The following is a 25,627-nucleotide window of genomic DNA, read 5'->3' as shown; positions in this document are numbered from 1 at the left end:
GGGGGATTCCCATGATGCATTGAGTTTTTCCTTTCCAGTCACCTTTCTCACTCACTATGTGTTAACAGACCTCTCTGCATTGAATCATATCTGTTATTAACCTCTGTCTCTCTTCCACAGCATGTCTTTATCCTGTCTTCCTTCTCTCACACCAACCAATCACAGCAGATGGCCCCGCCCCTCCCTGAGCCTGGTTCTGCCGGAGGTTTCTTCCTGTTAAAGGGGAGTTTTTCCTTCCCACTGTTGCCAAAGTGCTGCTCATAGGGGGTCATATGATTGTTGGGTTTTTCTCTGTATCTATGAAGCGCCTTGAGGCGACTTATGTTGTGATTTGGCGCTATATGAATAAAATTGAATTGAATTGAATTGATGAGTTTATGATCTTAATCACTAGTTTAGAGTCTTCTTTAATATGACATAAGGTTTCTTAAAAAAAATTCTGGTCCCATTTAGAGTCAAATAATAAAACTGGTCATGCTTTAGGGCATGGAGCCTTCTGTTCTTTAAACCAAACAAAGATTGTGGCAAAACATCAAACTTGAAGCTTCCAACAGGACTTCTCTGCTATTTCCTGATGACTGCATCTATCATGGGCAACGAAAAGTAGAGGAAATGACTTCTGGGTCTTAATGCTCCACCTACTTGCGGCCCAGGAAGCCTCTTGCTTGCGCCTGGAAGGCGATGATGACGACAGTCAGTTTGAGGTCTCGCTCCTCTTCCAGCTGAGCCAAAACTCCCGTCCTGAAGAACATTTTGCTTTGACCGATACGATACAAGTTAGGGTCCAGATCCAGGTGCTTTACCTGGAGACGAGCAGAGGAATGAACCCTGCTTCTTCCTTTTCACAGTAAATTAATATTCAAATAGCATAAATTTGTAAGCATTAAACGTTTTACTCCATCGAGCTCACCATTAAACTGCAGGCCTGTTTTCCATCCATGAAGCCTTTAGGGATGGCGTTGGCAGCCAGGATCTCGTACCTGCAAACAGCACATTACCGGTGAGACCAAACCTACTACTACATAAAGTACTCGTTCCTTAAAAGGGTTATCGATCGAAGTATAACTGCAAAGCGGTCAAAGAATATTCTAAATTGGAAGATATGAGGTCCCAATTCACTCTAATATCAAACACAATCTGCTTGAAACTTTATTCCCGTACCAAGCTTATTCATTTCCTTTCTCGTGGGTAAGGGGCAAACCCATTAAAATTTAGTTTAGATGCAGATCACCTTCACGTAACTGCAAAATATAGCAATAAGCTAGCAATGAAGAAAAACAAAATAAGATAAAGAAATAGAAAAAACACTTGTGTTTTAAACTCATCCAATTTTTGATCTGAAGGAACTTTTCTAAAAGAGGAAGAAGCATCTGCCTTCAGTCCAGAGTGAGGAACAACCAACGAAACCTGATCACAGGGCCTCAGACTGTGGGCAGGTGTCCATGGACTTATTTGAATATTTAGTAATAGCCATCGGTACATGCAGGTAGCTGTGGGTTTGTGAGATGTGTGTCTGCTGTGGGCTCTCACTGCAGCTGCATGAGTAACTTTTTTATGCAGGAATTCTTTTGACATGCCAACTTTACACAGCAGCTAATAATATTCCACAGCTGACAAGTATTTTTAAGTTATTTTAGCGTCACAAATGTGTTTCATTTGATGTAACATGACAGACAGTAACAGTGGACTTTATGCATGTGCCTGACCTGAAACTACAAATACATTTAGAGCCGCACATAATTGACTTATTCCGTGTGTAGATTCCCAAAGATATCATTAAGTAGACATTCATGGACCTTTGAGACCAAACAGCTTACACTGATTTATAAACGTTATTTACTACTTAGAGGAAGTTAATCAGTAACGCAAAAAAGGAACAAACAAAAGCATTTATATGACACTTAAGGCTCACAGTTGGTAGCATCTCCCATCAAACTTTTACAGAAATAAAAACATTCTGAAGAAACAATGTTTTAGTCTCAAGTGAGATACAGAATTGAACATCATCTGCATACAGTGGAAGCAAAAATCTTTAAAGTCGTTAGCATTCAAACTTAGTATTATTATAAAGGAACTATGATACTGTTATCAGTATAAATGATCTCAGACATTTCCCTCACCTCTGCCTGAACTCCTGGAACACAATCCGGTTTGGAAATCCCTGCCTGCAGATTCGAATCCCCTCCAACACTCCGTTACACCTCAGCTGCTCCAGCACCAGGTTGGAATCCATCTTTCCAGCCTGCACCACAGCAAAAAGCCAACAACTCCTCAATGAATTAACAGACTCTGTCTTTTATCTCGGGGTTAGAGTCAGCTAAGGCTGCCACAAACGATTATTTTGATAGTTGACTAGTCACCGATTATTTTTGCGATTATTCGACTAATCAGATCATGCATCCATTGAAAGTAAAACGTACAGCTTATTGCACCAGCATTTAAGGTATGTGCTAACTAAAAATAAAGACAAGATGATAGTTTATTAAATTTTAATGAAGTTTGCAGATTGTTTCAGTGAAGTTTAATAAACTCAGCTGTCTGCTCCTTGCTATCTAAAATATAACGGGACACTGTAGTATATTCTCCAGCATCTCACACTTCTGATAATCAGCTGTCTGCTTGACCTTTATTCAGCTGTGTAAAAACTATAACTTTAATCTCAGCCAAACCGATTTACTCAGGAACAAATAAAATACTGAAAAAAGCCAAACAATAACATTTCAAGTTATCTAAGTGACTTATATATCATGTTTAACCTGAGTAACGAAAGACGGCGGTGGGTTTGAAAACGATTTGCCGGGAGTCCGGTGTTCTCACGGGCTCTAGTGAGCCTTGCCCCCCCGCTAGCTAACGAGCTAGTGGAGCTCGTTAGCTAGCCGTTAGCTAGTCGAGCTAGCTAACGAGCTAACAGACCTCTCCGAAAACGTCGGAGCGCTTTTGAAAATATGTGGTGTCTTGATAAACTGAGCAGATATTTGAGGTTTCCACAGCTACATTCTCGCCTGAAAATATGTTAAACGTTTATTTTGTGACCCAGAAAGAATAATAAGAGTAATATTAAAACTAACTAGCTGCCGCCATTGTTGGAAACTAGTTTTTTTTTTTCTTTCTCTCCCCCCCTCTTGCACTTTTTTTTCCGCTTCACTTCGCACCTGAGCCTTGTGCTTTATGCTGGGCAGAGGGGGGAGGGGCGGTAGTTACACTCAGTAGCACAGGAACAGAGCCAGAGGGAGAGAGAGAGAAAGAGAGCCAGGGACAACAACGTCACATTAGAAAGGTATAGTAATCATCCACAACTATTTTCGGTTGCAGATGATAAAGGATTCAGAAAGTTTATTCATGCAGGCCCATATGACAGAGAATATGCATCTTCTTTTTGTTTTCATATTATAATTTATATTTCATTGTGTTGTGGTTTGCAGTGTTTTGTGTTGTTTTCACTTTAAATTTGTAAAAGGAAAAAGCTGAAAATTTAAATAGTTAAAAGTTGAAATGTGAATAGTTGATTTTTGTATTATATGATTTATTTATTACATTTTATGTTGAGTGAAAAAATAAAAGTATATTTACAGTGGCCCCTACAGACAAAGCACATACAAACTTCAAATCACGTACGAACTCTGAAGCACGTACAAACTCCAAAACACGTAAAAACACGTACAAACTCCAAAACACGTAAAAACTCCAAAACACGTACAAAAAACTCAGAAGCACATAAAAACTCAAAACACGTACAAAAGATAACAGAAGTGCTCCAGGATGCTGGGCGCAGTGTTGAGCTTTTGTTACCTAGTGGCTACACAAGCCAGCAAGTACCAACGACCGGATTTGGTGTGTGGTAGTAACAGGTAAATGAACTTTTTTTTTTAAATTATTTGAATATATATGAGTGCCTGTGTATAAATACACAAACAATACACACATGCTTTCAATTGTGTAATTTAAGTGATCTAGTAGCTCTGATTTGGAAGTTCAGTTCATGCTAGAAATGTGTTTTGGAGTTTGTACGTGTTTTGTCTCTAGGGGCCACCGCATATATTTATATATAAACATATACAAATAAAACCACTTTTTTTTACGTTAGTAATTCCTTTTGTGCATAATTTCTGCAGGGCTGCGCTATGAATTCTGGGACACAGTTTCTTCTTCTTCGGTGTTTAACGGCAGCTGGCATCCTTGTACATGCAGTGCTGCCATCTTCTGTTTCAGTCCGTTATTACACTCTTAAATCCTACTACTTATTCCTGCGTCTTTTGGGATCTTGCAAAGCTTCAAACGACGCGTCGACTATTAAATCAGTCGTCGACGATTTTGATAGTCGACGTAATCGTGACTAGTCGACTAATCGTGGCAGCCCTAGAGTCAGCTATAATAACCTACCCGCTTCTCGTGGTTTGGAATGATGCAGCGGACGAAGTTGGGCTGGGTGTTGTGTAACGTGGTCATCAGTTTGCCCAAAGACTCTTTGTACAGCTGACCCACAGTGCGAAACATGCCCTTCTTGGATTTGGTGGAACTGGGCGCTGAGCTCTCAGACATCTTGGTCATGGTCTCCAGACCTACAACTCGATCCACTGACATGGAAAATAAAACAGGAAAGATTTATGACAACTTTTAATGCCCTGCTTTATGTTATTGCTCTACTGTGATGACGACTCACCGTCTTTCCACAGATCCTGAATGAAGGCACTGGAGGAGTTGTTGAGCAGAGCTGTTACGTTGTCATTCAGAGGGTCCATGTTCTTTGTCAACCAGTTGGCGGCATTATAGTCAACCTGGAGTCACAATTTTTAAAAGAAATCTCAAAATATTTAAATCACCGTGTTCAAAATCATAGAGTCCATTGGTTTATCATATACCTCACAAATATACACAGTACTTCCCTGGATCTAGACCATTGAATTGGTTGTTGTTTGCAGAAAAATTGCATGAGAGAAATTAAAATCACATCATAGTCAAGAGCAACAGAACCAAACAGACCCACTCTGTTTCACTGCGAGTCATTTTTTCTTAAGTGTTTAAATATTTTTCACAAATGCAAAGTTTTACAGATGACTGTCCGTCTCGGGAAGCTGTCCTCACCTTTCCAGCGTAGTGCAGAACACTGAACATCAGTTTGTCTTTGTGCTGTTTGGGTTTGGAGAATTTAACGTGACCAGTGTGGGTGTTCAGCAGCTTGTCCACGAAAGAAATATCAGTGGCTTTGGGGAACCAGCACTCCTCGTCCAGCAGGGCCAGGATACCCGGAGGGTTGTTCTGGAAGAGAGCGTCGGATCCACGGCTCAGTTTAGGAGAACATTTTTACAAACAGTTACTTTTTGATCAGTGTCGAGTACAGGGATGTTTGAAAGTCATTCCTATACAGGCAAACATCCTTTATAGCAGTCCTGATAGGAGCAAAGAGAACGCAGTCCCTTCCTCAAAGACCTCGAAAAATTAACCTAAAATTATCCCCATATGGAAAAGAAATAGTAAAAACTTATATGTGATTACTCATGAAAGTGGCCACTTTCTCATTACTTTCATATATTGTTTTAGTAAATATCCAAAACATACAGGTTTCATTATATAATTTTTCAAGGGATCTGTTTTCACACTTATATGCTTTTCATACAAGTTTCACACAAGACAGATACAAACTTTATAAGATTTATATATATCTTTTCCATATGGGTTATTGTTGGATGTTTGGGAATAACATGATGGAAACATATTTTAAGGGCATTTAAAACACACACTTTCTTGGTCCAAATCTTCTCTTATCATTTTGTTTTATCTGTCCAGAATAATCTTAATTAGATAATCTTGTTAAATTTAAACCTTCTTGAAATTGATCTGTTAACAATCTTACAGAAAGATCTCTTTGCTCACTCTTCATTTGTTAAAGACCGTGAATGTTATCTTAATTCATCAAATTGCTTTTGTCCTGTTCATAAAATAAAGGCAAACTTTGAGTTATCTTTCAATTAATCCTTCGTTAACTTAGATGCCATATTTTCTTCTTTTGCATTTATCAGTTGTGCAACACCGGCGTAGACTTTATTGTTATACATGTTAAGTTGCTTGTGTGTGTAGCTGTCTGACCGGCCTCTCGATGAGCTCGATGCAGGGCTGCAGGTCGAGGCCGAAGTCGATGAAGTTCCACTCGATGCCCTCCCTCTTGTACTCCTCCTGCTCCAGGATGAACATGGTGTGGTTGAAGAGCTGCTGCAAACGTTCGTTGGTGTAGTTGATGCAGAGCTGCTCGAATGAGTTGTCCTGTGGGATCGAAATTCATGATTAAAAACTGACAGAAACACAATTAAACTTTCATACATCCATTTTCCCAACTTAACCAGGTCACAAGGGCTTCAGTCTAAGGAGAGACTCCCTCAGGTGCTTCTGGGGGCAGTCCCAAGTAAACCGGCATAATGTCAGATGCCTGAACCATCTCAACTGTCTTCTTTCAATACGGAGGATGATTTTCGAGAACGATGATGATCACACAATGATTCTTTTTTTTTTTTTTGCAAACGCCCTGTTGACTCCAGAAAGTTCTATCAGAAAAACTTGTCACCCTCAGCCCTCGATTTTGTAGAACAGACCAGTGAGTCTGCACAACGATCCAGGTAACTGGGGAAAAAAGACCCCAAGACTCTGAAGCTCATTCCCAACCAGTGTGGTCAATCCACCATTTTCCAGTTAAGAACCAGCGATAGAAATGCTATATCTCATTTTGGCCACTACAAAGGAGGCTGCTTGGAGCTTGAAGCCAGAAGAACCAGAGACCAACCAACCCTCTTCTCTTCGTCTTTCATTATGAAGAGGACACGTGACAGGGTGGGGCCTCATTATGGTTGTGCACACACTAAAACACCCATAGAAGGGGACACGGGACTTCTCCAAGTCTATAAAACACGACTGAATTTCCTCGAGAAGATAAAGAGCTGGACCGGCGTTCCACAGAACGAAAATCTCATTGTTTCTCCTTAGTCCTCCACCAGGAGTGGGCTCTCCACCCGTATCTGGCTAAGACCCACAGACAGAGGTCTTAATTCTCATTTCCACCACTTCTCAGTTGACTGAAAACCAGCTAAATGAAACAGTGACTTCCAGCTTACATTACTCCGAAAAACGTATCAACAGGTCGTACGGGGCCTGAGGTGCTCTCGGCAATGGACCTCGAGGGATGCATACCCTCAAATATCCTCAACAGGATAAAGAGCCGGTCCACTTTTACGCAACTGCAAACCTGGCTGTTCTTCTTGAATGATTAGTTCGACTGACTCATAGGAATGACATGAAACAGTGAAATGTTTCATGTCATTCCTATGACACACACTAAAAGTTAGTTTTTAGGAATCAGTTACCTCAAAAATCTCAAAGCCGGCGATGTCCAGGATGCCGAGGAAGGATGACGCCTGCCTCTTACTCTTGTCCAGAGTCTTGTTGACTCTGGCGAGGATCCAGCGAAACAGACGCTCGTACATGGCTTTAGCCAGAGCCTCGATGGCGAAATCAGCCTAGGAAGGGAGATCGAAAGGACATGAGATTGAAGGCTGCCGTCTTCTGTGTTTAATTAAGGAGGTTTGGTTTGCTTCTCGGGTACCTGCTGCTTGGTCTGAGCCTTCTGCACCACCTCCCTGCCCACTTTGATCCTGGGCGTGAGGATGGCGCGGGTGAAGTCGGTCACATTGATGCCCTGCAGGTGACACACCTTCTGCGCAGCTGTGAGTCGAGGCAGAGAGGAGGTCAGAGAGGTGAAGATGCTCATTTACAGAACTGGTGATGGTGCTTTTTTGTTTTCAAGTTACCGGTGTTGTCGGGCATCGTCGCCTGCTCGTTGTTCCTCTCCTTCTCAAACTTGATGTTACCCAGCTGGAGCACACTGGACACCACCTTCAACATGCCTGCAGACAGGAAAAGGAAGAGCAGGAGCATCAAACTGATTCAGATCAAATATAACTTCTTATGTTCCACTTATTCTTTGATGAGTAGGGTACTTCTTTAACTAAAAAGGGGCATCAGAAGCATGAACCTGGGTTGCCCCAACACCTCAGAATTAAATTTGGAGGTGATTTCTGTCTACTTTCTTATAAAAATACCCCCAAACCCCAACTTTTCCTCATTTAAAAATATCCTAAAGTATAATTTCAGTCCTTTTATTTTGTAGGCTTGAATAGGAAGTCTTGCATAAATCGTTGGGAATCTTGTCATTACGTGGTCTCTGTACCTAATCGCTCCTCCTCAGTGAAACCCATGATGTCCATGGCCTCCAGAGTTTCATCAAACATCTCGTTGTCCTCCTGCCCGGGGATCTCCACGTGACCCTCTATCAGGAAACGATAGCTGCTGAAGTCCTCCAGCAGCAGCTCCTCTACAAACAGAGAGAGAAGACGTTACGCTGACTGAGTTTAATCCGTGCAGTCGCTACAGAGGAAGCAGCTGGTTTCCAGCATCATTCACATAATTTCATATCTACGCTGACATCAATAGGGCTGAAAATGAAGCAAAAACTGCTGTTCCATGTTAAAATGTCCATCTTTACAGCAGAAATAAACACGTTTACATCCTAATATAAAAACAGTTTTGGCCTCTATGGATAGTTTCCTCTTTTATAACATCTCCAGGAGTATATATTTTTAAATAACTGATCCATCTGGATTTTACTGAGGCCTAAAGTTTGGGGTGTGGCTGCTTTAAGTGCCAGCTGTGCGGACACGGAGTCCAAACATGGTTAAAACTGTGACATCACATCTGCCTGTCGTCGTGCTATGATGGGTAAAAACTGCAGAGTGGACAAAGATGGTCCAGCTACAACATTTGATTGCTGGTGATATTATTGACTGAAGGAAATGAATGAAGGCATCTTTCTTTTTGACTAACAGCTGACTTGAACACACTGTCGACCTACACAGATTCATTTATGTTCATCTGCATGCAAACTCTGTCTCAGTCGTTGGATAGTAAACTTGAAACGTAATAGGATGTTTTCACAGTCTTTCAGAGATGATCAAGTATCTGAATCATACAGTCTGTAGATCTACTCTGCACTCTTGCTGCTTGCAGCTCCTGAAAAGCAGCACCGAACTTCACCCTTCAAAACACCAAAAGCTGATGGATGATGTCACGGCGGCCATCATTTATACACAGTCTCATTTGACTGAGACATGACTCGCAATTTAACAAAAAACATCTGTTATGATTTTCTCAGTCAGGCTCTGATCTGCAGCATCTGTTTTGCAGCATGATGAGCTTAAAATTCATATTTACCAATAAATTATAGTTATTACTATGTTATGACAGCTCCCATCTGACCCCAGGATGGTTTAAAAATGTCAGCTTGTCCCTTTAAATGAAGGATTTTTTCCTGTGGTTTGAGCTGCTCACCTCTCATCTTGTCTTTGGCTCCAGCCACCATGTAGTAGAAGATGTGAAAGGCTCTCTCGGTGTGTGCCTGTCGAATACAGCGAGACTTCTCCAGCAGGTCTGACCAGGATTAAGAAGAATGACCCACTTATTTAATGCTTACATTAAAAAAGGAAAACTTTAACTCAAAGTAGGATACAGGTGTCGATATTCGCCCCGACGATGTAGCCGGTCACATCAAAGTTGAGTTTGATGAACTTTCCCTGCGAGCAGAGAGGACGACAGCAGCTTTAACTTTATATCACAGGTATTTTTCCATCTCTGCGTTGACAGACTGAATGAAGTTCTTACAAATCGCGAAGAGTTGTCGTTCTTGATGGTTTTGGCGTTTCCAAAGGCCTCCAGGATTGGGTTCGCCTGCAGCAGCTGCTTTTCCAGCTCCCCCTGCAGCAAAAATGAGGTTAAACAGCTAAAAACATCTCTGCTTTTAAACAGAACAGAGGCCATGATGTAAGGCTCACAAAGCTTTCCTGTTACATTAATACTGAAGTAAAAACGAGTCTTTATGAGATTTTATACTCACGTAGGCCAAAGATCCCGCCTGCTGCTGCTGCAAGAGAAACACGCCGGTTAGAAATCATAAAATATTTGCATTTTCTCCAAAATTGGCCTGAAACGCAGCAGCGGAGCAGCAGGGGTCAGAGGTCAAGCACTGATAAATCCTGACTAAACAAACCAAAGATGGTTCATGACTGGATTAAATGCAGCGGAGCGAAGAGCAGATGTAACGCTCAGGTTCGTTATGGAGGATCGTGAGAAACATGGAGACTTTTCTTTGATTTTTCTTTTAAATCATCAAAGATAAAGAATTAAAAGCCCCGCCCCCAGCAGCAAACAGCAGCAATCTGTCCTCACCTTGGCCACGGCGCCAGCGACTGAATCCTGTCGTACACAGCAGAGTTTGCACTTTAATATTTTATAGCAGTTTTTTCAAACTTAAAGCTCTTTCTGATTTCATAATGTCTGAACTTTCAGTCTGGATCCTGAAACCTTATAAAACTTTTAGCTTTTGTCTGATTATTTGGCTGCTTTGGGTTTTATTTTCTTTAAAAGAGTCAGAAAGCTTGAGGCGCTGGTACTCACAGGGTTGACGGGGTTCTTGCCCTTGTGCGAGGAGGCGATGACGGCGAGGTACTGAATCACCTTCTTGGTGTTTTCTGTCTTCCCGGCTCCAGACTCACCTCTGGGTGACGCAGCAGAGACTGATTAACCTCCTAACACCCAGCTGCTAGTTTTAGCGTTAGCCTGCTAGTCAGCTGTAACGCTTCTTTAAAGAGAGTTTTCAGCTGCAGCTCTTTTAAAATGATAAACTTGGATTAAGTAACACAATATTTGAACACTAGCGATAATCAATTAAAGATTATAAAAGATTTATGATGAATATTCCCATCGGTCGTGTTATTATTTACATTTAAAATAAAAAAGTGCTTCTCTTTTAAAAGCAGGCACCAAAGTGGACACATGTTTTGGAGTAAATGAAACTAAGTCGATAATAACAGGGATCGTAAAATAAAAGTTCTGTGAAGGTTCTTAGATATCCAGGTCATTGTAGTCTAAGGAGCTTGGAAAGAAAAGCATCTGGATGTCTTTAGGTTACTTGAAGATGTTTCACCTTTCGTCCGAGAAGCTTCTTCAGTTCTAAGAGCGACTGGTGGAGAGTCACAGACTTTAAGCCCGACGGGAGTGCTCTCAGAGCATGTCTAAAGACATCCAGATGCTTTTCTTTCCAAGCTCCTTAGACTCCCCATTTTTATGTTTTTACATTGTTTTACAGCAAAAGATCCCATTTTTGACCAGAACCACCCTCTCAGATGTAAATACCTGTTGTTTTCTTTGTCTTTGTGTAAATAAATGACATTTTGAAACTACTGTTCTGATAATGTTTTATGGGCCCCCAAAATTAAAACGGTAAACAAGAAAATAGTGAGAATATTAAACAGGACAAAGTCGTTTGATTTGTTTTTCTTAGTGTAAAGTGGACTTTTATGACATCCCTAAAACGGCCATCTCTGGCACAGAGGCCCCGCCCACCTGCCGTTTAAACTTTGCTTGCGAGGGGCAGCCAATCAGGAGAAAAGATAAGAAGCTTAAACAGCTTGTTTCAGACAGAACATCTGATCTGACCGCATCACTGTGGGCCAGTGTAAGAATAATTAAGCTTATTTTGAACTCTGAGTCATGCAAAGCTGCTCTGGTCTAAATAGATGTAGCTGGAAATGAGGTGAACTGGTCCAGTTAAAGGTTTGGGTAACAAACTGGTGGTATGTGTCTGTGATGGAAAAAGGTCAAGTGCTGTCTGTTTTGACTCACGTGCAGAGAATAGACTGATCCTCGCGGTCTGTGGAGAGAGAGAGAGAGAGAGACATAATGTGACACTGAACTCGTCAAACTCCAAACACTCGGACACGAGAGCGAAAGAGATCTCGCTCACTGGGAGATTAGCCTCCATCACTCATATCCTCTAAAAATAGCAGGTGGATGCAGGACTCCGTCACTGTAATCTCGTCTCACTGCTCCATGTATGGCCATCCTGGAGCTCAGTGGAAAGTATGGAGCTGCTCTGAGGTCACCGGCGGACCAAACGGAGGCCAGACGGCACGCTCCGAGGCTTCAGTCGAGGTTGCTCAACGCCATCGCTCACCTCTGAGAAAGAGCTGTGATGTGACTGTTTGTGGCTGCTTCATGTTTTGTACAGCAGCGTCAGAAGCAGCAGGACTTATGGGACTGAATGTGTTTTCATATTTGTGGGGGGAGATGGGGGCATCTGGGGATAGTGATGGTCGATCTGAGGGGACAGGATGAGTGTTTGTGTATTCATCTGATACACACCAGCCTCATGTGTCTTGAAAACTTAAACACTCTTACATCAAAAGTCATAAAACACATGATAAATGCAGCATTTAGTGGAGAGAGTATGTCACTAGAGAAAAGGGTGGCCGTGCAAAATCCTGTGAGAGGTCTGCCCGGGAGTCAAACGTCCGACCAGCGTGCTGCGATTTAAAAGTCCGTTTGTGTGTTGGCTGATGATGCAGAGTGGATGAGCAGGACTTATCCGCTCATCCAGCTCGGGGTCATGGGGGTGGGATGGTGCCTATCCCAGGTGCCACAGGGTAAAAGGTGTTGTACATCCCAGATGTGAAACCAACCACACGATCTCACATTTACACCCAATCAAAAGTCACGTCTCTGGACACAGAGACCAGCACGCTTCTGAATCTGACAAGTGTTTCAAAGAAAGCATGTTAGCATGATCCAGCTCCTCTGACTTCCCCGGTCCAGGTGAAGCCAGGTGAAGCCAGGTGGGCTTTCTCAGTGCTGCTGACTGGGGGTGCCAAACATGCAGAACCACAGAGTCCAATCCAACCCACACTGGAGGGTTGAAAGTGTGGAAATTTTACGACAGTCATTATTCTGAGGGTAACGTTTCTACACAGGAATGAAAACACAAAGAAAGTGAAAAGTTCTTTGCACATGAAGGTTTTGTGCCTTCATAGATGCTGTAAACTGTACGGGAACGGTAGGTTCAATGAAGGTGGGAAAACAGAGACACGCTGTTTCTCCCCAAAGGGAGGGAGTATGTCACCGCTCCATTTGTCTGGTTGTTAGCAGTCTAGATGTAACTGTCATATTCCATGTGATGGTATCGACCAATAACAGCTGGAGTGGATTTAATTTAGGTGAAAATCTGGTCAAAGTCACACCAAATGTGAAAAATCAGTAATTATTTCACATCTTCCAACTTTACAACAACATACTGGAGCTTGGGGGACATGAGTACCTAGAGTGGCTGAGCATTTGACCTTGACTTTCACTGTTAGCTCCCAAGGTCAAAGTTGACCTTGTAAAAAATTTCAAGAAATCTTATCAAGTAATATATCATATGAGAGAGCATGGACAGAGCTCTATAACACACCGTTTATCAGTGCGATGCACAGGTAAACAGGGGGAGTGCCATCCACACATTATCTGCAGGTCCCCAACTTCCTCACACTCTTCTGGTCACACGCCCAAACCACCTCATCTGATTCCTTTGCAAGTGCTGCTTACATCTTATATCTGTGATCTCATTCTTTTAGTCACGACACAGAGGTCCTGCTCACAGGTGAAGGCAAGAAGATGGATCCTCAGCTTTACTTTCACCCTCATCTCTCTCTTTGCTTACAGTTTCCATGCCTCCTAAAGTCCCGTGGCACACCTGGACTCAAAATATGTGCTTTGGACTCACTGGTGCACCTGTTCAGGTCACCAGCAGTGAAACACCTTCCAGGTTTGAAGTGGCTCAGGTTAACGGTTGTTGGGACAGGTGAAGAACAGTTGGATGGATAAAAATGTTTTTGTTATCATCACAGAGCCTCTAAGGAGATCTGTATCTTTATATTTACTATAAAACTGGTCACTTATGTGCTAAAATATTGAAATATTCATAATTCAGCATCTTATTTACAAATTTTAAAGGTAATTTTGGTTAAAAAAAAGTTTTCTACGATGTGAAATATTGTCATTTATTTACCTGAGTGCATTTCCCACCTGTCGTTTACTTCTCGATGGTCTAACTTTAATATAAACTTGACTAAATTCTTTGATTTTCAGTCATCTGGGAACATCTTTGATATTTCCAGTGATGCTGATGGACATGTTTGTTGGTTTGAGATAAAAAAGTATTTAAATACTTTCTGTATCAAACACAAAGTGTGTAGCTGCTTTTCTTGGACTCTTGATAAGAACAACAGTCGTGTGCGTTTTACCGTGTGATCTGTTGTCTGTGCATGCAGACAGTTACCCTGCATCATGTTCCTGTAGGCGTTGTCCGTGATGGAGTAGATGTGCGGTGGAACCTCGTGGCGTTTCTTGCCCTTGTACATCTCGATGATCTTCTCAGAGTAGATGGGCAGCATCTTGTAGGGGTTCACCACCACGCAGAAGAGCCCCGAGTACGTCTGTGGAGGGACGAAACATCACTTTATCACCACGTCGGAGCTGCCAGCTCATTCTGACGTCTGTTTTCTACTCGAGTTTTTAAAATGTTAAGACATCGCCCAGTAAACTGGTGCTTTGATATCTGATTACTCACGCACAGCAGGAATAAGGAAGGTTATCTTATGCTGTACATGCAGATTTTAGTACTCCTGTAATAGTTCATGAACAGGTGTGTGCTCCTAATAATGGGAGTCATCGTGTTTGGCAGGTCACACTTCCAAAGTAAAAGTGTTGTTTCAGCTGTGGCTCAGTTTCAGGTGTGTTCTGCTTCCTTCTTCCAGCTCCTGTCTGATTGTTTGACTCCTCCCACCTTCTTAAGGGACTGGCCACACCTCGACTGGGTGCATTCAAGATCAAAACAGTGTGAACTGTTGAACTGGCGCCTCGCTCTTTTCATGCACGAGCAGGTTCATGTGCTTTATTAACCTGTGACTATAAGAACTTCCACCTCGTTGACATGTTTAAAAGTCAAGACTATAAATTAATTTTCGTTATAAACTGTTTCCTGACTGCTTCTTGTTGCTGCTTCGTCTTTTATAACAATAAAGTTTCATTCAGTTTGTTTTACAGCAAGTAGAGACAAAATAATAAAGCAGCCTTAGAGTCAAATGATGGGATTAATTATACTGATACATGGTAAGAATGAATGTAATCTGTGTGAATCAATGCCCTGTTTTGTCTAATCTGATGGCTTTAATGATTAAAACAAGATTATTTTGCTTCTGAATATATTTAAACCTAATCACACGCTTCCTTTCTAACCACAACATTATAGAGAAAACTTCACATTGCTGCATTAATTCAAACTGCACAGGCCCTGCAGCTCGTTCTCTTAATAATCCAACTTTAGGTTGAACAATAGCGGTGGCTCGAGTTAACGTCAGAGATGGTTTTAGCTGCTCTGAAGTCCTCTGCTCATATAAGGACTGGAGGAACTGGACCTCCTAACTCTCGGGGATCTGCACGGTGGTCTGTATGAGATGCATGAGCTCGGATTTAAATTTTTTTTACATGCAGTACCTTATTAGTCTTTGAAAGACTGACTAAAATAATACAAACATAAGCTGCTGATCTTTCCAGTACATCGGTCCTTAGACGAGGACTTTCCACCTGAACGTTAAGTCTCTTCAGCCTCTGAGTTTATGAGGGGCCCTCAGCTCTCCCGTCTCCTGCTGACTTTGTCTTTACTGCAGTTTTCTTTACGTAAAACCTTACAGCACATTCAGGTTAACAGCTGATTCTTTCAATTTGTCTTCAACATAGGGGGGCAGAGTTTTCACTTTAATTCTATAAACACAGACCTGTGTGTTTTTTATAGAACAAACTTCCTTTTTAATGTAATTTAAATACAGTTTATAACAAAGAGACTTAAAATCATGGTTGTAAGTTTGACTTGAGCACCAGATAAATCAGGCGCCAGGTGATCATTGAGTGTTTTCCTCACATAGATCAGGCTGGAGAAGTATCTCTCGCGCAGGTTGTGCAGGACGGAGGCTTCGTTGAGGAAGGTGAGGGCGGCCATGTCCTCCACCTTGCTGAATTTGGGCGGGTTCATCTTCTGGATGTCGTCTTTGTTCACCGTCACCTTCTGACCGTTGGAGAGCTCCACCAGCACCTGCAGAGCAGCGGCAGGTATTCAGCACAAAAATTCAAACATCACATCGCCTGACAAACCAAACAACCATGTTGGTGTCCTGCACATCTGTGTCATTCAGAGGAAACAGGTTTGAGAACAGGTGAGAGAAAACTAAAAAAGACAACGAAGAGAAGAAAATCTCACATGAAAATTAAAAATGTTGAAATTCTACATTTAATTTATCTCAAGTTTATTTTCTAATCTTTGAAAAGTAATTTCTGAAGTTTTACACGCGAGGAAGAAATGTCTGTAACCGCTGTGTCTCATGTTCGTCCATAACAAAACAATTCCCATAGAGTATTCTGGAAAATGTGGAAGCTTTTCCATTTGTTCTTGTGTTTACTCAGTTTGCAGAAAGCGGTCCTGGTACTGTAGTGCCAGGTTAAATTTAATTAAAGAGTTTAAGGGTAAAACTCTGTTAAAACACCAGAATCACTGTTAATCTCTTCATAAAGTAACAAAGTAACAAAGACAAACAGTTGGTGTAAATGTTTGTCTGCAAGCTGCTTTGCAACCCCACTCTGCTTCAGCTCCTTCTTTTCACGCCGTTTCTGACTTAATCAACATCATATTTGTGTTTCCTGATGGCTCCTGTCAATCATTCTTGTTTCCATGCATACCTGGTCACCCTTCTCCTCCTTGATGCTCGCCGGCTCGAAGCCCTCCCTCTCTGACGGCACCCACACCATCTTTTTAGCTGCCCAGTCGGCCTGGGCCACGCCGCTGTTGCGGAAGTCGTTTTCCAGGAAGAGGTACTTGTCGTCGGTGTCGGCCATGTTGGCGGTCGGATCGACCTGCGGGTCAGCAGCGGCGGGATCGGAGTCTAACGCTGGTGGTTCGGAGGCAGTGACGCTGACGTTTGAATCGTCGATTGGGACCGGCTCAGCCTCTGATATGTGAGTTGATTTGACCTCTGACCTGCTGACAAATCAAAAATTTGAATTAAAAAAGACACTTTTTCTTTCTCTGCTTTTTTATATTCACTGCAGTTTTAATTTTGCCTTATTGTACTCATAAACCTGCCATTTATCTATTTTTATGCTGCTACAGGTTCAGGCTGCAGGATGATTTCCCATGATGCACTGAGGACCTCTTTTCACTCCCCACGTGTTCACATTTTTATATCTATTAGCTTATGTCTTTGCTCCCATGATTGTTTCTGTGTCTCTCTGTTCCTCTTCTCAGACCCCTCCCTGAGCCTGGTTCTGCTGGAAGTATCTTCCTGTTAAAAAGGAGTTCTTCTTTCCCGCAGTTGCCAAGTGCTGCTCATAAGGGGTTGATCTAATTGCTGGAGTTTTCTCTGTAATATTACATGGTACTTACCTTACAGCACATGCTTCATATCATTGGCCTTTTGCAAATTTTCTTCCATCCTGCACTTTGCTTACAGGATCGTACCTGTGCTCACCTGCATGCCAACAAGCTATCTAATGCATTACAGAAAAAAAGGAAAAGCTGATGCTGAAAACAGTTTCAGTAGAGTTCTGTGTATCCATTCACCCATAACTGAGATCGTCTTCAATCGAGCCCAAAGTCAGTGTTACGACACTCTAAAGGAAAGCTTTTATCGGCATCCAGTTTCATCCCAGAAGGTTGGACAGTTTAGTACATGTAAATTACAACATTTATTTTGTTTCCCTGAAACTTCCTACACACCCCCTGAGCTCATTATTTTTGTTTTTATATCAGGATGCTCTTGGTTTTATTACATCAGATGATGAGTAGCTGTCATATACAGGCTTGTGTGGAATCTTATAAAACTGTAATTAGAGTGAATTATTTTATATATAGAGGCTAATATGGTGGTTTTGTTGAGCCCAGTGCATCCCACTAACAGCCCAGAGTCATAGCATAAAGAACTGGTGCTCTATAAAAGAAAAATGAGTTTCAAACTCCCAAATTCAAAAACAGCAGCTCACAACTTAAAAAAAAATTAATAAATCCATCTCCTGGTTTCTCCATAGTTTTCCACCTGCCAGCACCAGGACTCACAGCAGTGTGTGCGTTGCAGATAATTATGTTTCCAACACAAGATTCATATTTTATATTTTGGGAGTAAAAAAGACCAATTTTTAAAGAAAAAGACCTTGTTGGAGGCATTTTTTCCCCATACGGACTACTGTTGATGTGTTTTTGTTTTTTTCATGCCTTTACTGAACAGGACAAATGCATAACTTGTTCAGTTTTCTGAAGGAAAAAACTACGCCTACGCCTTCAGCGCAACTTGATTTAAAGACCAAACTATTTTGTAGCACAGTCTCACACAGCATCAAGCAGAGGAGGACAAATAAAAGCATCTTTCTCACAGACTTCTGAAACCTTGCAGGGGCACATAAAGGCTAAGAAGTGATGAAGACATGCCAGCATCAATAAAACTGACTCATTAGCTCATTTTTCTGCCTCACGCTTCCTCCATCTGTGCTCCAACTGCTGCCTTTGCATCTCACAGCTCATTTACATCCACTTTCAGTGAACTGTCTCACAGATTACATCTGATAAATAAATGCCATATTTCCCTAAAGTTTGCATACAGCTACTTACTCACTTATCCTCGTCTGTGCCTCTGCGTGCAGGTCACAAGGCTGCTTTGACCTCCCATTGAACAGCAGGCAATAAAACATGAAAAGCAGCACACAGATAACCCCGAGTATCAAACAAGTGAGCTGCCATGCTGGAATGCCCATGTTTGGCTAACCCTTTGCTCCTGGTAGCTTGGTAGCCCAAAGAGGGATGCTAGGGACTTAGCAGGCATACTACCTTATAAGGTGCAGCTCATGTGTCCAGCCAAGCTTACCGTTTACACCAAAATGGTGACATGTCAGGGGGGAGCATCCATGTGTGGCTACTGGCACACGGGCTATGCAGAGCAGGTGAAATCAGCATCCTGCATCATTTCTGACACTTTTCACAGTTTAAACTGAGAACAGGTCAGCCTGGAATTATTGTTAATTACGAATAACAGATTCAGGGTCATGCAGAAGGCCATTAGTTCCTAATTACACCTCATAAAATAGAACATTTCTTTTGTCTTGACACAAAATAGCCACCTGTTGGAGATTCATCTACTGAACATTACACATTTCTGCAAGTTTAGATGCATCCACACAGGCTGTAACTCACTGAGCAAGGCAGCAGCTGTAGGTTGGCATCAAAACTGTGGGAGTATTAAAATGAAAATTAAAGCGCCGTACTCACCGTTCAGGGCTTCAGTCCTCAGTGCAGGATGCAGGCTGAGCTCCAGGGAAATGAGACTCTCATGTCAGGTAAATGAAGTGATGAGGATGAAGATGATGATGATGTCCTTCCTCCTCCCCTGGCATTTAAATCAGCCGCGATACCTGGGGGTGGAGCCCTTGGGCTCCTGCCTACCTCCTATCCAAAGTTAGCAGCAGGTCTTCATTCAGCCAATCAAACGAGGTTCAGTCAGTCTGCCTTCAAATTAAGAGCCCACGGTTGTTCTGGCTCAGCTTGATGACATGTATCTGCTAAAGTGATAACAAAATTGAGTTGGTTATTAGACAGAGGTGCTGGAAAGTGCCTACATTTCAGGATTTTTCAGCACTTCCTTGTTTTGTGCCGACAACACACTGGGAATCCATAAATTAAGCTGTTAAAACTAACAATATATAAAGTATAGAAACTTGGCTTCACATTAGTATGTTGCACACATGACCAATAACCAGTGTTATTAAATGATCCTCTAACTCTGCTCCTCTACCTGCATTTTCTTGTACGTGACAGGCTTCTTTTACACTGACTGTACATAAAAGATGGACATGGTCTCTATGACGCCTGGGTTGTTTTTTCAGAAGCCCGGGTGTGTCAAATGTCTGCCTCCGCCTCTGCTTCACCCATTGGTTTTGAACTCCTTCATGTCACAGATAGGCCACGCCTCCAATAATGCAAACTTTAAACCTTCATGCAATTCAAGCAGGTGAGTTATACAAACATTCTTCCTTGTATATCGGTTAAGATAGAGACCAAAATTGTTTTATTTCAGGCAGTAAACATTTTTATTTCTGTTGTAAAGTTTCAACACATGAGTCTGCAGGAACTCAGGAGTCTCCAGTGGACATTAGAGGAACTGCAGGTTTCATCTTCTTAAAAAAACATGTTTTCATCCCACTCTTTTTGTCAGAAACTCCGAGATTAAGCTTTTATGAGAATCACAAATTTAAAAACACCTTATTAGATCAAACTGAATAAAAGTCCATAAAATATTTTAAACTGGCTCCACACCTGAAACCCTTCTCTGTGTAAACTTAGGTCATTCACACAGTTTAAAATCATGCAAATCATTAAGTTTTATTGACGTTTTAAACAGTGTCTCAAATTTAAATAGCAGACACATCTGGGCTAGTTTTAGCACTGATGGCTCAGTTACATGTCATGTAGTCCAGACAAGTGTCAAAGGTCACGAGGAGAGAATAACTACAGGTTACAGCAATCGTAGTGTGACCCGGACGTGCAGACATAAAAAACAAGTCTCCATCTTTGTTCTTAAAACAAAACAACTAAAATAAAACGATTATTGTGTCCGAATCTGTTTCTCAGTAATGCCATCATTTTACTTTTCTTTGCTTTTTCTTTGCTTCATGAAAGTCCAAATTCAATCCTTGCCACACTATTTCAGTTCTTATTCATTTATTTAGATCATTTATTTTCATTGTGATCATAGTTTAAGGAAATCCCCTTTATGAAAAAGACAGATTCCTGGATTTTTCCTGGATATCCATCCTTTGGCAAGCCTTATTTTTAACCAGTTTTATTAACTGGGGTTTCATTTAATTAAGCTTAATTGACATTTTTGTTTATCAGATGGTCAGAAACATTAAGAACGGCTCAAAAGAGAGCGCCAAAACATAATAATAATTAGGCTACTGTATGTGATCAGGAAGGTTTATGTGCACAGTCAACTCTACAGGGAGTGCAGAATTATTAGGCAAATGAGTATTTTGTCCACATCATCCTCTTCATGCATGTTGTCTTACTCCAAGCTGTATAGGCTCGAAAGCCTACTACCAATTAAGCATATTAGGTGATGTGCATCTCTGTAATGAGAAGGGGTGTGGTCTAATGACATCAACACCCTATATCAGGTGTGCATAATTATTAGGCAACGTCCTTTCCTTTGGCAAAATGGGTCAAAAGAAGGACTTGACAGGCTCAGAAAAGTCAAAAATAGTGAGATATCTTGCAGAGGGATGCAGCAGTCTCAAAATTGCAAAGCTTCCGAAGCGTGATCATCGAACAATCAAGCGTTTCATTCAAAATAGTCAACAGGGTCGCAAGAAGCATGTGGAAAAACCAAGGCGCAAAATAACTGCCCATGAACTGAGAAAAGTCAAGCGTGCAGCTGCCAAGATGCCACTTGCCACCAGTTTGGCCATATTTCAGAGCTGCAACATCACTGGAGTGCCCAAAAGCACAAGGTGTGCAATACTCAGAGACATGGCCAAGGTAAGAAAGGCTGAAAGACGACCACCACTGAACAAGACACACAAGCTGAAACGTCAAGACTGGGCCAAGAAATATCTCAAGACTGGTTTTTCTAAGGTTTTATGGACTGATGAAATGAGAGTGAGTCTTGATGGGCCAGATGGATGGGCCCGTGGCTGGATTGGTAAAGGGCAGAGAGCTCCAGTCCGACTCAGACGCCAGCAAGGTGGAGGTGGAGTACTGGTTTGGGCTGCTATCATCAAAGATGAGCTTGTGGGGCCTTTTCGGGTTGAGGATGGAGTCAAGCTCAACTCCCAGTCCTACTGCCAGTTTCTGGAAGACACCTTCTTCAAGCAGTGGTACAGGAAGAAGTCTGCATCCTTCAAGAAAAACATGATTTTCATGCAGGACAATGCTCCATCACACGCGTCCAAGTACTCCACAGCGTGGCTGGCAAGAAAGGGTATAAAAGAAGAAAAACTAATGACATGGCCTCCTTGTTCACCTGATCTGAACCCCATTGAGAACCTGTGGTCCATCATCAAATGTGAGATTTACAAGGAGGGAAAACAGTACACCTCTCTGAACAGTGTCTGGGAGGCTGTGGCTGCTGCTGCACGCAATGTTGATGGTGAACAGATCAAAACACTGACAGAATCCATGGATGGCAGGCTTTTGAGTGTCTTTGCAAAGAAAGGTGGCTATATTGGTCGCTGATTTGTTTTTGTTTTGTTTTTGAATGTCAGAAATGTATATTTGTGAATGTGGAGATGTTATATTGGTTCCACTGGTAAAAATAAATAATTGAAATGGGTATATATTTGTTTTTTGTTAAGTTGCCTAATAATTATGCACAGTAATAGTCACCTGCACACACAGATATCCCCCTAAAATAGCTAAAACTAAAAACAAACTAAAAACTACTTCCAAAAACATTCAGCTTTGATATTAATGAGTTTTTTGGGTTCATTGAGAACATGGTTGTTGTTCAATAATAAAATTATTCCTCAAAAATACAACTTGCCTAATAATTCTGCACTCCCTGTAGTCTGCAGCACAGACTGAAACAGTTTTGGGAATTTTACTCGATCACAGCTTAAATCTATGAGATTAAGTGATGGGGCTGTCACTGTGTTTTTTCCTCTTCTAAAAATTGGCACTGACAGACAAAAGCGACTGAAATGATAACATTAATCCTGCTTTTGCATTTATTTTGAAGGCTTACGCGCGTCAAGAAAATCTTGACTCCTGCTGGCTTGCCGTAGTCTATTTCCATGGTGACAACAGTAAACAAGATTAAAAGTTTCTCTGTTTCTCTGTTTCTGGCCCGAAGGCTCAAATGTCCGTTCAGGCGGATCCTCCGGAGCAGGAGGAGACTGATCTGCTCTTCATCGTGTTTGAAGGATCCTCCCCGGAGGATGTGTCCCACGCCAGGCAGCTGTGGAGCTCCCTGTCCCTGCTGCCGCCGCTGGAGTCGCGGCTGGTGTCGGCGGATATCCGCCAGAGGCTGCCGGTGTCTCGGCCGCAGCGCAGCGGCAGCACCGCCGCCGGTCCCGCTCCGGAGCCGCAAAGAGTCCCCGATCCCCGGCAGAGGCAGGAGGAGAGGCAGCGGTACGCGGCCATGGGGGACCAGAGGAAGGAGATCCTGGCTCTGCTGAGGAGGCAGAGGGAGCGGAGGATCCAGAAGGAGCTGCTCTCTGTGGCCTTCAAGCCCAAAGGGAAGGTCGGCAGAGAAAAGAAAGGAAAAGAAAAGCCTGAGGAGGACTCTGAGGAGGACAGGGAGCTGGTCAGGCAGCTTCAGTAGGAGGAAACTGGGAGTGTAGAGAGGAGCAGGTGTGTTTGAGATAAACTGCAGGATTAGTTTAGTGTTCAGACAACAAAACGTCTCTCACACACACTGCCTTAATATATCAAAACCAGTTTATCCATATGACTGCTTCAGTATGGGCACACTGTGGGAAAAACAGATATGTAAAGCAGTGTAAAAAAAGTATTATAAAGGGGAGCCAAACAGCTCTGGTGGCGACTAAATAATATTTTAAATACTGATCTGCTGACGATCCTGTAGAACAACCGGAAGTCACAAAAAATGGGACTAAAGTGGTTAAAACTTAAATGAGGGAGACCAGTTTCCTGTTTCTTTTTCTAAAGAATGCACTTCTGTAAATATAGTTATATAATATTTAATAACATTACATTATGCAATAAAAGCTGCTATCCTAATTAAATGGTTCAGGTCATGTCTTCTGTTCTATTACAGGTGTTCCTCAGGGATCCATTCTGGGACCTCTTTAATTCACTGGGCTGATAACATTTTAAAGTATATCTGGTCATTAAAATGTTTCTTTTTTGTTTAACTAAAAAAATGAACCACATTACATTTATATGCAAAGACGATGCTTTATAGGCCAAAATATTTTTGAGTAGTCACCAGCAGCCCATCTAAGTTTAGGGGGTGAGTGTTCGATTAACATCCACTGCTGTTTGAAGAATTTTGAAGAATATAGATATTTCCACCCAACAGCATCCCTTTCATTGAAGAGACATGCCACACACTTTTACAAGTTTTATAAGCTTGTATGATCTAAGTCTTACCAGGTTTTATTTAAAATTTAAAACGCACTCTTTATTGGAAAGGTAACAACCTCTGCTTTCTAAAAATATTCCTAAATGTCACGGACAAAAATAAAACCCATTTATTCTGCTGATGAGCTGCTGGGTCATAAGAAACTATATCTGCTAATTATCTTCACACAGAGAACAGATGAGGCGTGTTTTGTAGTTTTAATCAGATTTTTTATGTAAATAAGAATAATCTGATTGTGTTTGGAGTGTTAGACTGATACTGGTGTCAGACACAGCGTACACAGCAGTTTGCTTCAAACAGCATTACATAATGTGATGTGAAGCCTGTGTGGATATTCAAATTCCAAATGTCCAGTGGAGAAGGGCCGACCATAATAGGATAAGAAGAGTCCTGCTGACTGTTGACTTGAGCTAATTTGGTTAAAGTTTTCAAAGCGCACAGAAGCCCATCGCCTACAAACACTCTTTAACCTCTCAAACCCAGATTGTGAGAGTAAGTCACTCTTAAGTGACTCTAAAGTGATCCTCCACTCAAAATCCAAGTATCCGAGTATCAATAATGCCCTTCAGCGCTGGCTATAATAAGAACGTCACTAGTACCTCTCCTAATGATCATTTCTTTTATGGCATTGTTGAAACTTTAATATTGGATGTTGTGGAGATCCTAATGTGACCCGATCTACCATACCATATACCATAACCTTTGACAGAAAGGTTATGGTATATATCCGTCTTTTACGTCACTGACACAAGACAGACGCTAATTATCAGCGCCGGAGAAGACATCGTGAACGCTTCCTGGCCATCCAGTGAAACTGTTGGGAAGACAACGTGAACATTTTCTTTGTACTGTATAATCTGCAGATTCTGACAGAAATCTGCAACTATCCTTTGAAGCACCGCTCCTCTAAAACAGCAATAAGGATCATTATTAGGTTATTTACATTATTATGTAAATAACAAAATAACTTAAAGCAAAAATTGGGAAACGTAAAGTCCGAAGTCTTTATATTAAGGCCATCAGTCAAACAATACTGTTCGGTCTGGGTCTAAACAGAGCGCGTTGTGTGTGACGTCTTCTTTTGCGCATGCGGCTGCTTTGAGCGTTCACACTAGAGCACGTTTGCTGTCGCATTTTATCTGTAGTGTGAACGAGCAGACAAAGAAATCGGATTTGATCAAAAAATCGGAGTTGAGCATTAAGACCTGCAGAGTGAACGTAGCCTTATAGTGTGCTGTAAATTGAGAGAACCAATCCCATTTGGATTATGAGTGATAATGCCGTGACCATCCAATCAGACCTACTTTGGGCTGCGACTCTGTGAACGGTCCGACATCTTCCTCCTTGAGATTTGGACAGCCTTAATTTGGAACACCTGCCAGTTTGTCCCGTTCAGCCGCGGCCTGTCTGAGAGCGCAGTTACGTCGGTAATTGCACTCAGATCTGTCTCTTGTCATCATCGTGGTCTGAAAACACAGCGATACTCACCTGGAGGTTCAAAATAGAACTTCTCCAAACCCGTGCTTGACGTCATAGTGGCTGTGTCCATCTTTTATGTACAGTCTATAACATGGGTGGAG

At 41.9% G+C, this 25,627-nt stretch overlaps 2 protein-coding genes across 6 annotated transcripts in view; one reads left to right on the top strand and one right to left on the bottom strand.

The window, feature by feature from the left end:
* LOC120740009 (myosin-11-like) overlaps positions 1-19,492 on the bottom strand; it is a 32,098-nt gene extending 12,606 nt beyond the window's left edge. Inside the window, exons 1-22 of one of the 5 annotated variants that reach the window (XM_040042077.1) lie at positions 19,217-19,492; positions 16,642-16,942; positions 15,830-16,000; positions 14,189-14,345; positions 11,719-11,746; positions 10,492-10,591; positions 10,264-10,290; positions 9,932-9,958; positions 9,700-9,792; positions 9,548-9,611; positions 9,370-9,468; positions 8,213-8,356; positions 7,794-7,889; positions 7,589-7,707; positions 7,350-7,502; positions 6,085-6,258; positions 5,083-5,256; positions 4,661-4,775; positions 4,381-4,574; positions 2,121-2,242; positions 911-980; positions 643-803 (exon numbers count right to left, since the gene is read on the bottom strand). In XM_040042077.1, the coding sequence (XP_039898011.1) occupies positions 643-803; positions 911-980; positions 2,121-2,242; positions 4,381-4,574; positions 4,661-4,775; positions 5,083-5,256; positions 6,085-6,258; positions 7,350-7,502; positions 7,589-7,707; positions 7,794-7,889; positions 8,213-8,356; positions 9,370-9,468; positions 9,548-9,611; positions 9,700-9,792; positions 9,932-9,958; positions 10,264-10,290; positions 10,492-10,591; positions 11,719-11,746; positions 14,189-14,345; positions 15,830-16,000; positions 16,642-16,797 (2,444 nt within the window). In that variant the 5' untranslated portion in view covers positions 16,798-16,942; positions 19,217-19,492. The remainder of the gene's footprint in view (positions 1-642; positions 804-910; positions 981-2,120; positions 2,243-4,380; positions 4,575-4,660; positions 4,776-5,082; positions 5,257-6,084; positions 6,259-7,349; positions 7,503-7,588; positions 7,708-7,793; positions 7,890-8,212; positions 8,357-9,369; positions 9,469-9,547; positions 9,612-9,699; positions 9,793-9,931; positions 9,959-10,263; positions 10,291-10,491; positions 10,592-11,718; positions 11,747-14,188; positions 14,346-15,829; positions 16,001-16,641; positions 16,943-19,216) is intronic. The other 4 variants (XM_040042068.1, XM_040042087.1, XM_040042102.1 and 1 more) reach the window with 4 other exon arrangements.
* Positions 19,493-22,777: 3,285 nt separating this feature from the next.
* On the top strand, positions 22,778-24,184 carry hoatz (HOATZ cilia and flagella associated protein). Its single transcript, XM_040040741.1, has 2 exons — positions 22,778-23,293; positions 23,721-24,184. Exon 1 carries the CDS (start codon positions 22,800-22,802, stop codon positions 23,262-23,264), a length of 465 nt encoding a protein of 154 aa, XP_039896675.1. The 5' UTR covers positions 22,778-22,799; the 3' UTR covers positions 23,265-23,293; positions 23,721-24,184.
* Positions 24,185-25,627: the final 1,443 nt, after the last annotated feature.

Source organism: Simochromis diagramma, unplaced genomic scaffold, assembly GCF_900408965.1.
Source record: "Simochromis diagramma unplaced genomic scaffold, fSimDia1.1 OVJJ01000321.1, whole genome shotgun sequence".
Lineage (NCBI taxonomy): Eukaryota > Metazoa > Chordata > Actinopteri > Cichliformes > Cichlidae > Simochromis > Simochromis diagramma.
Note: the sequence above shows the minus strand (reverse complement) of the source record. Positions and strands in the feature narration are given on the sequence as shown.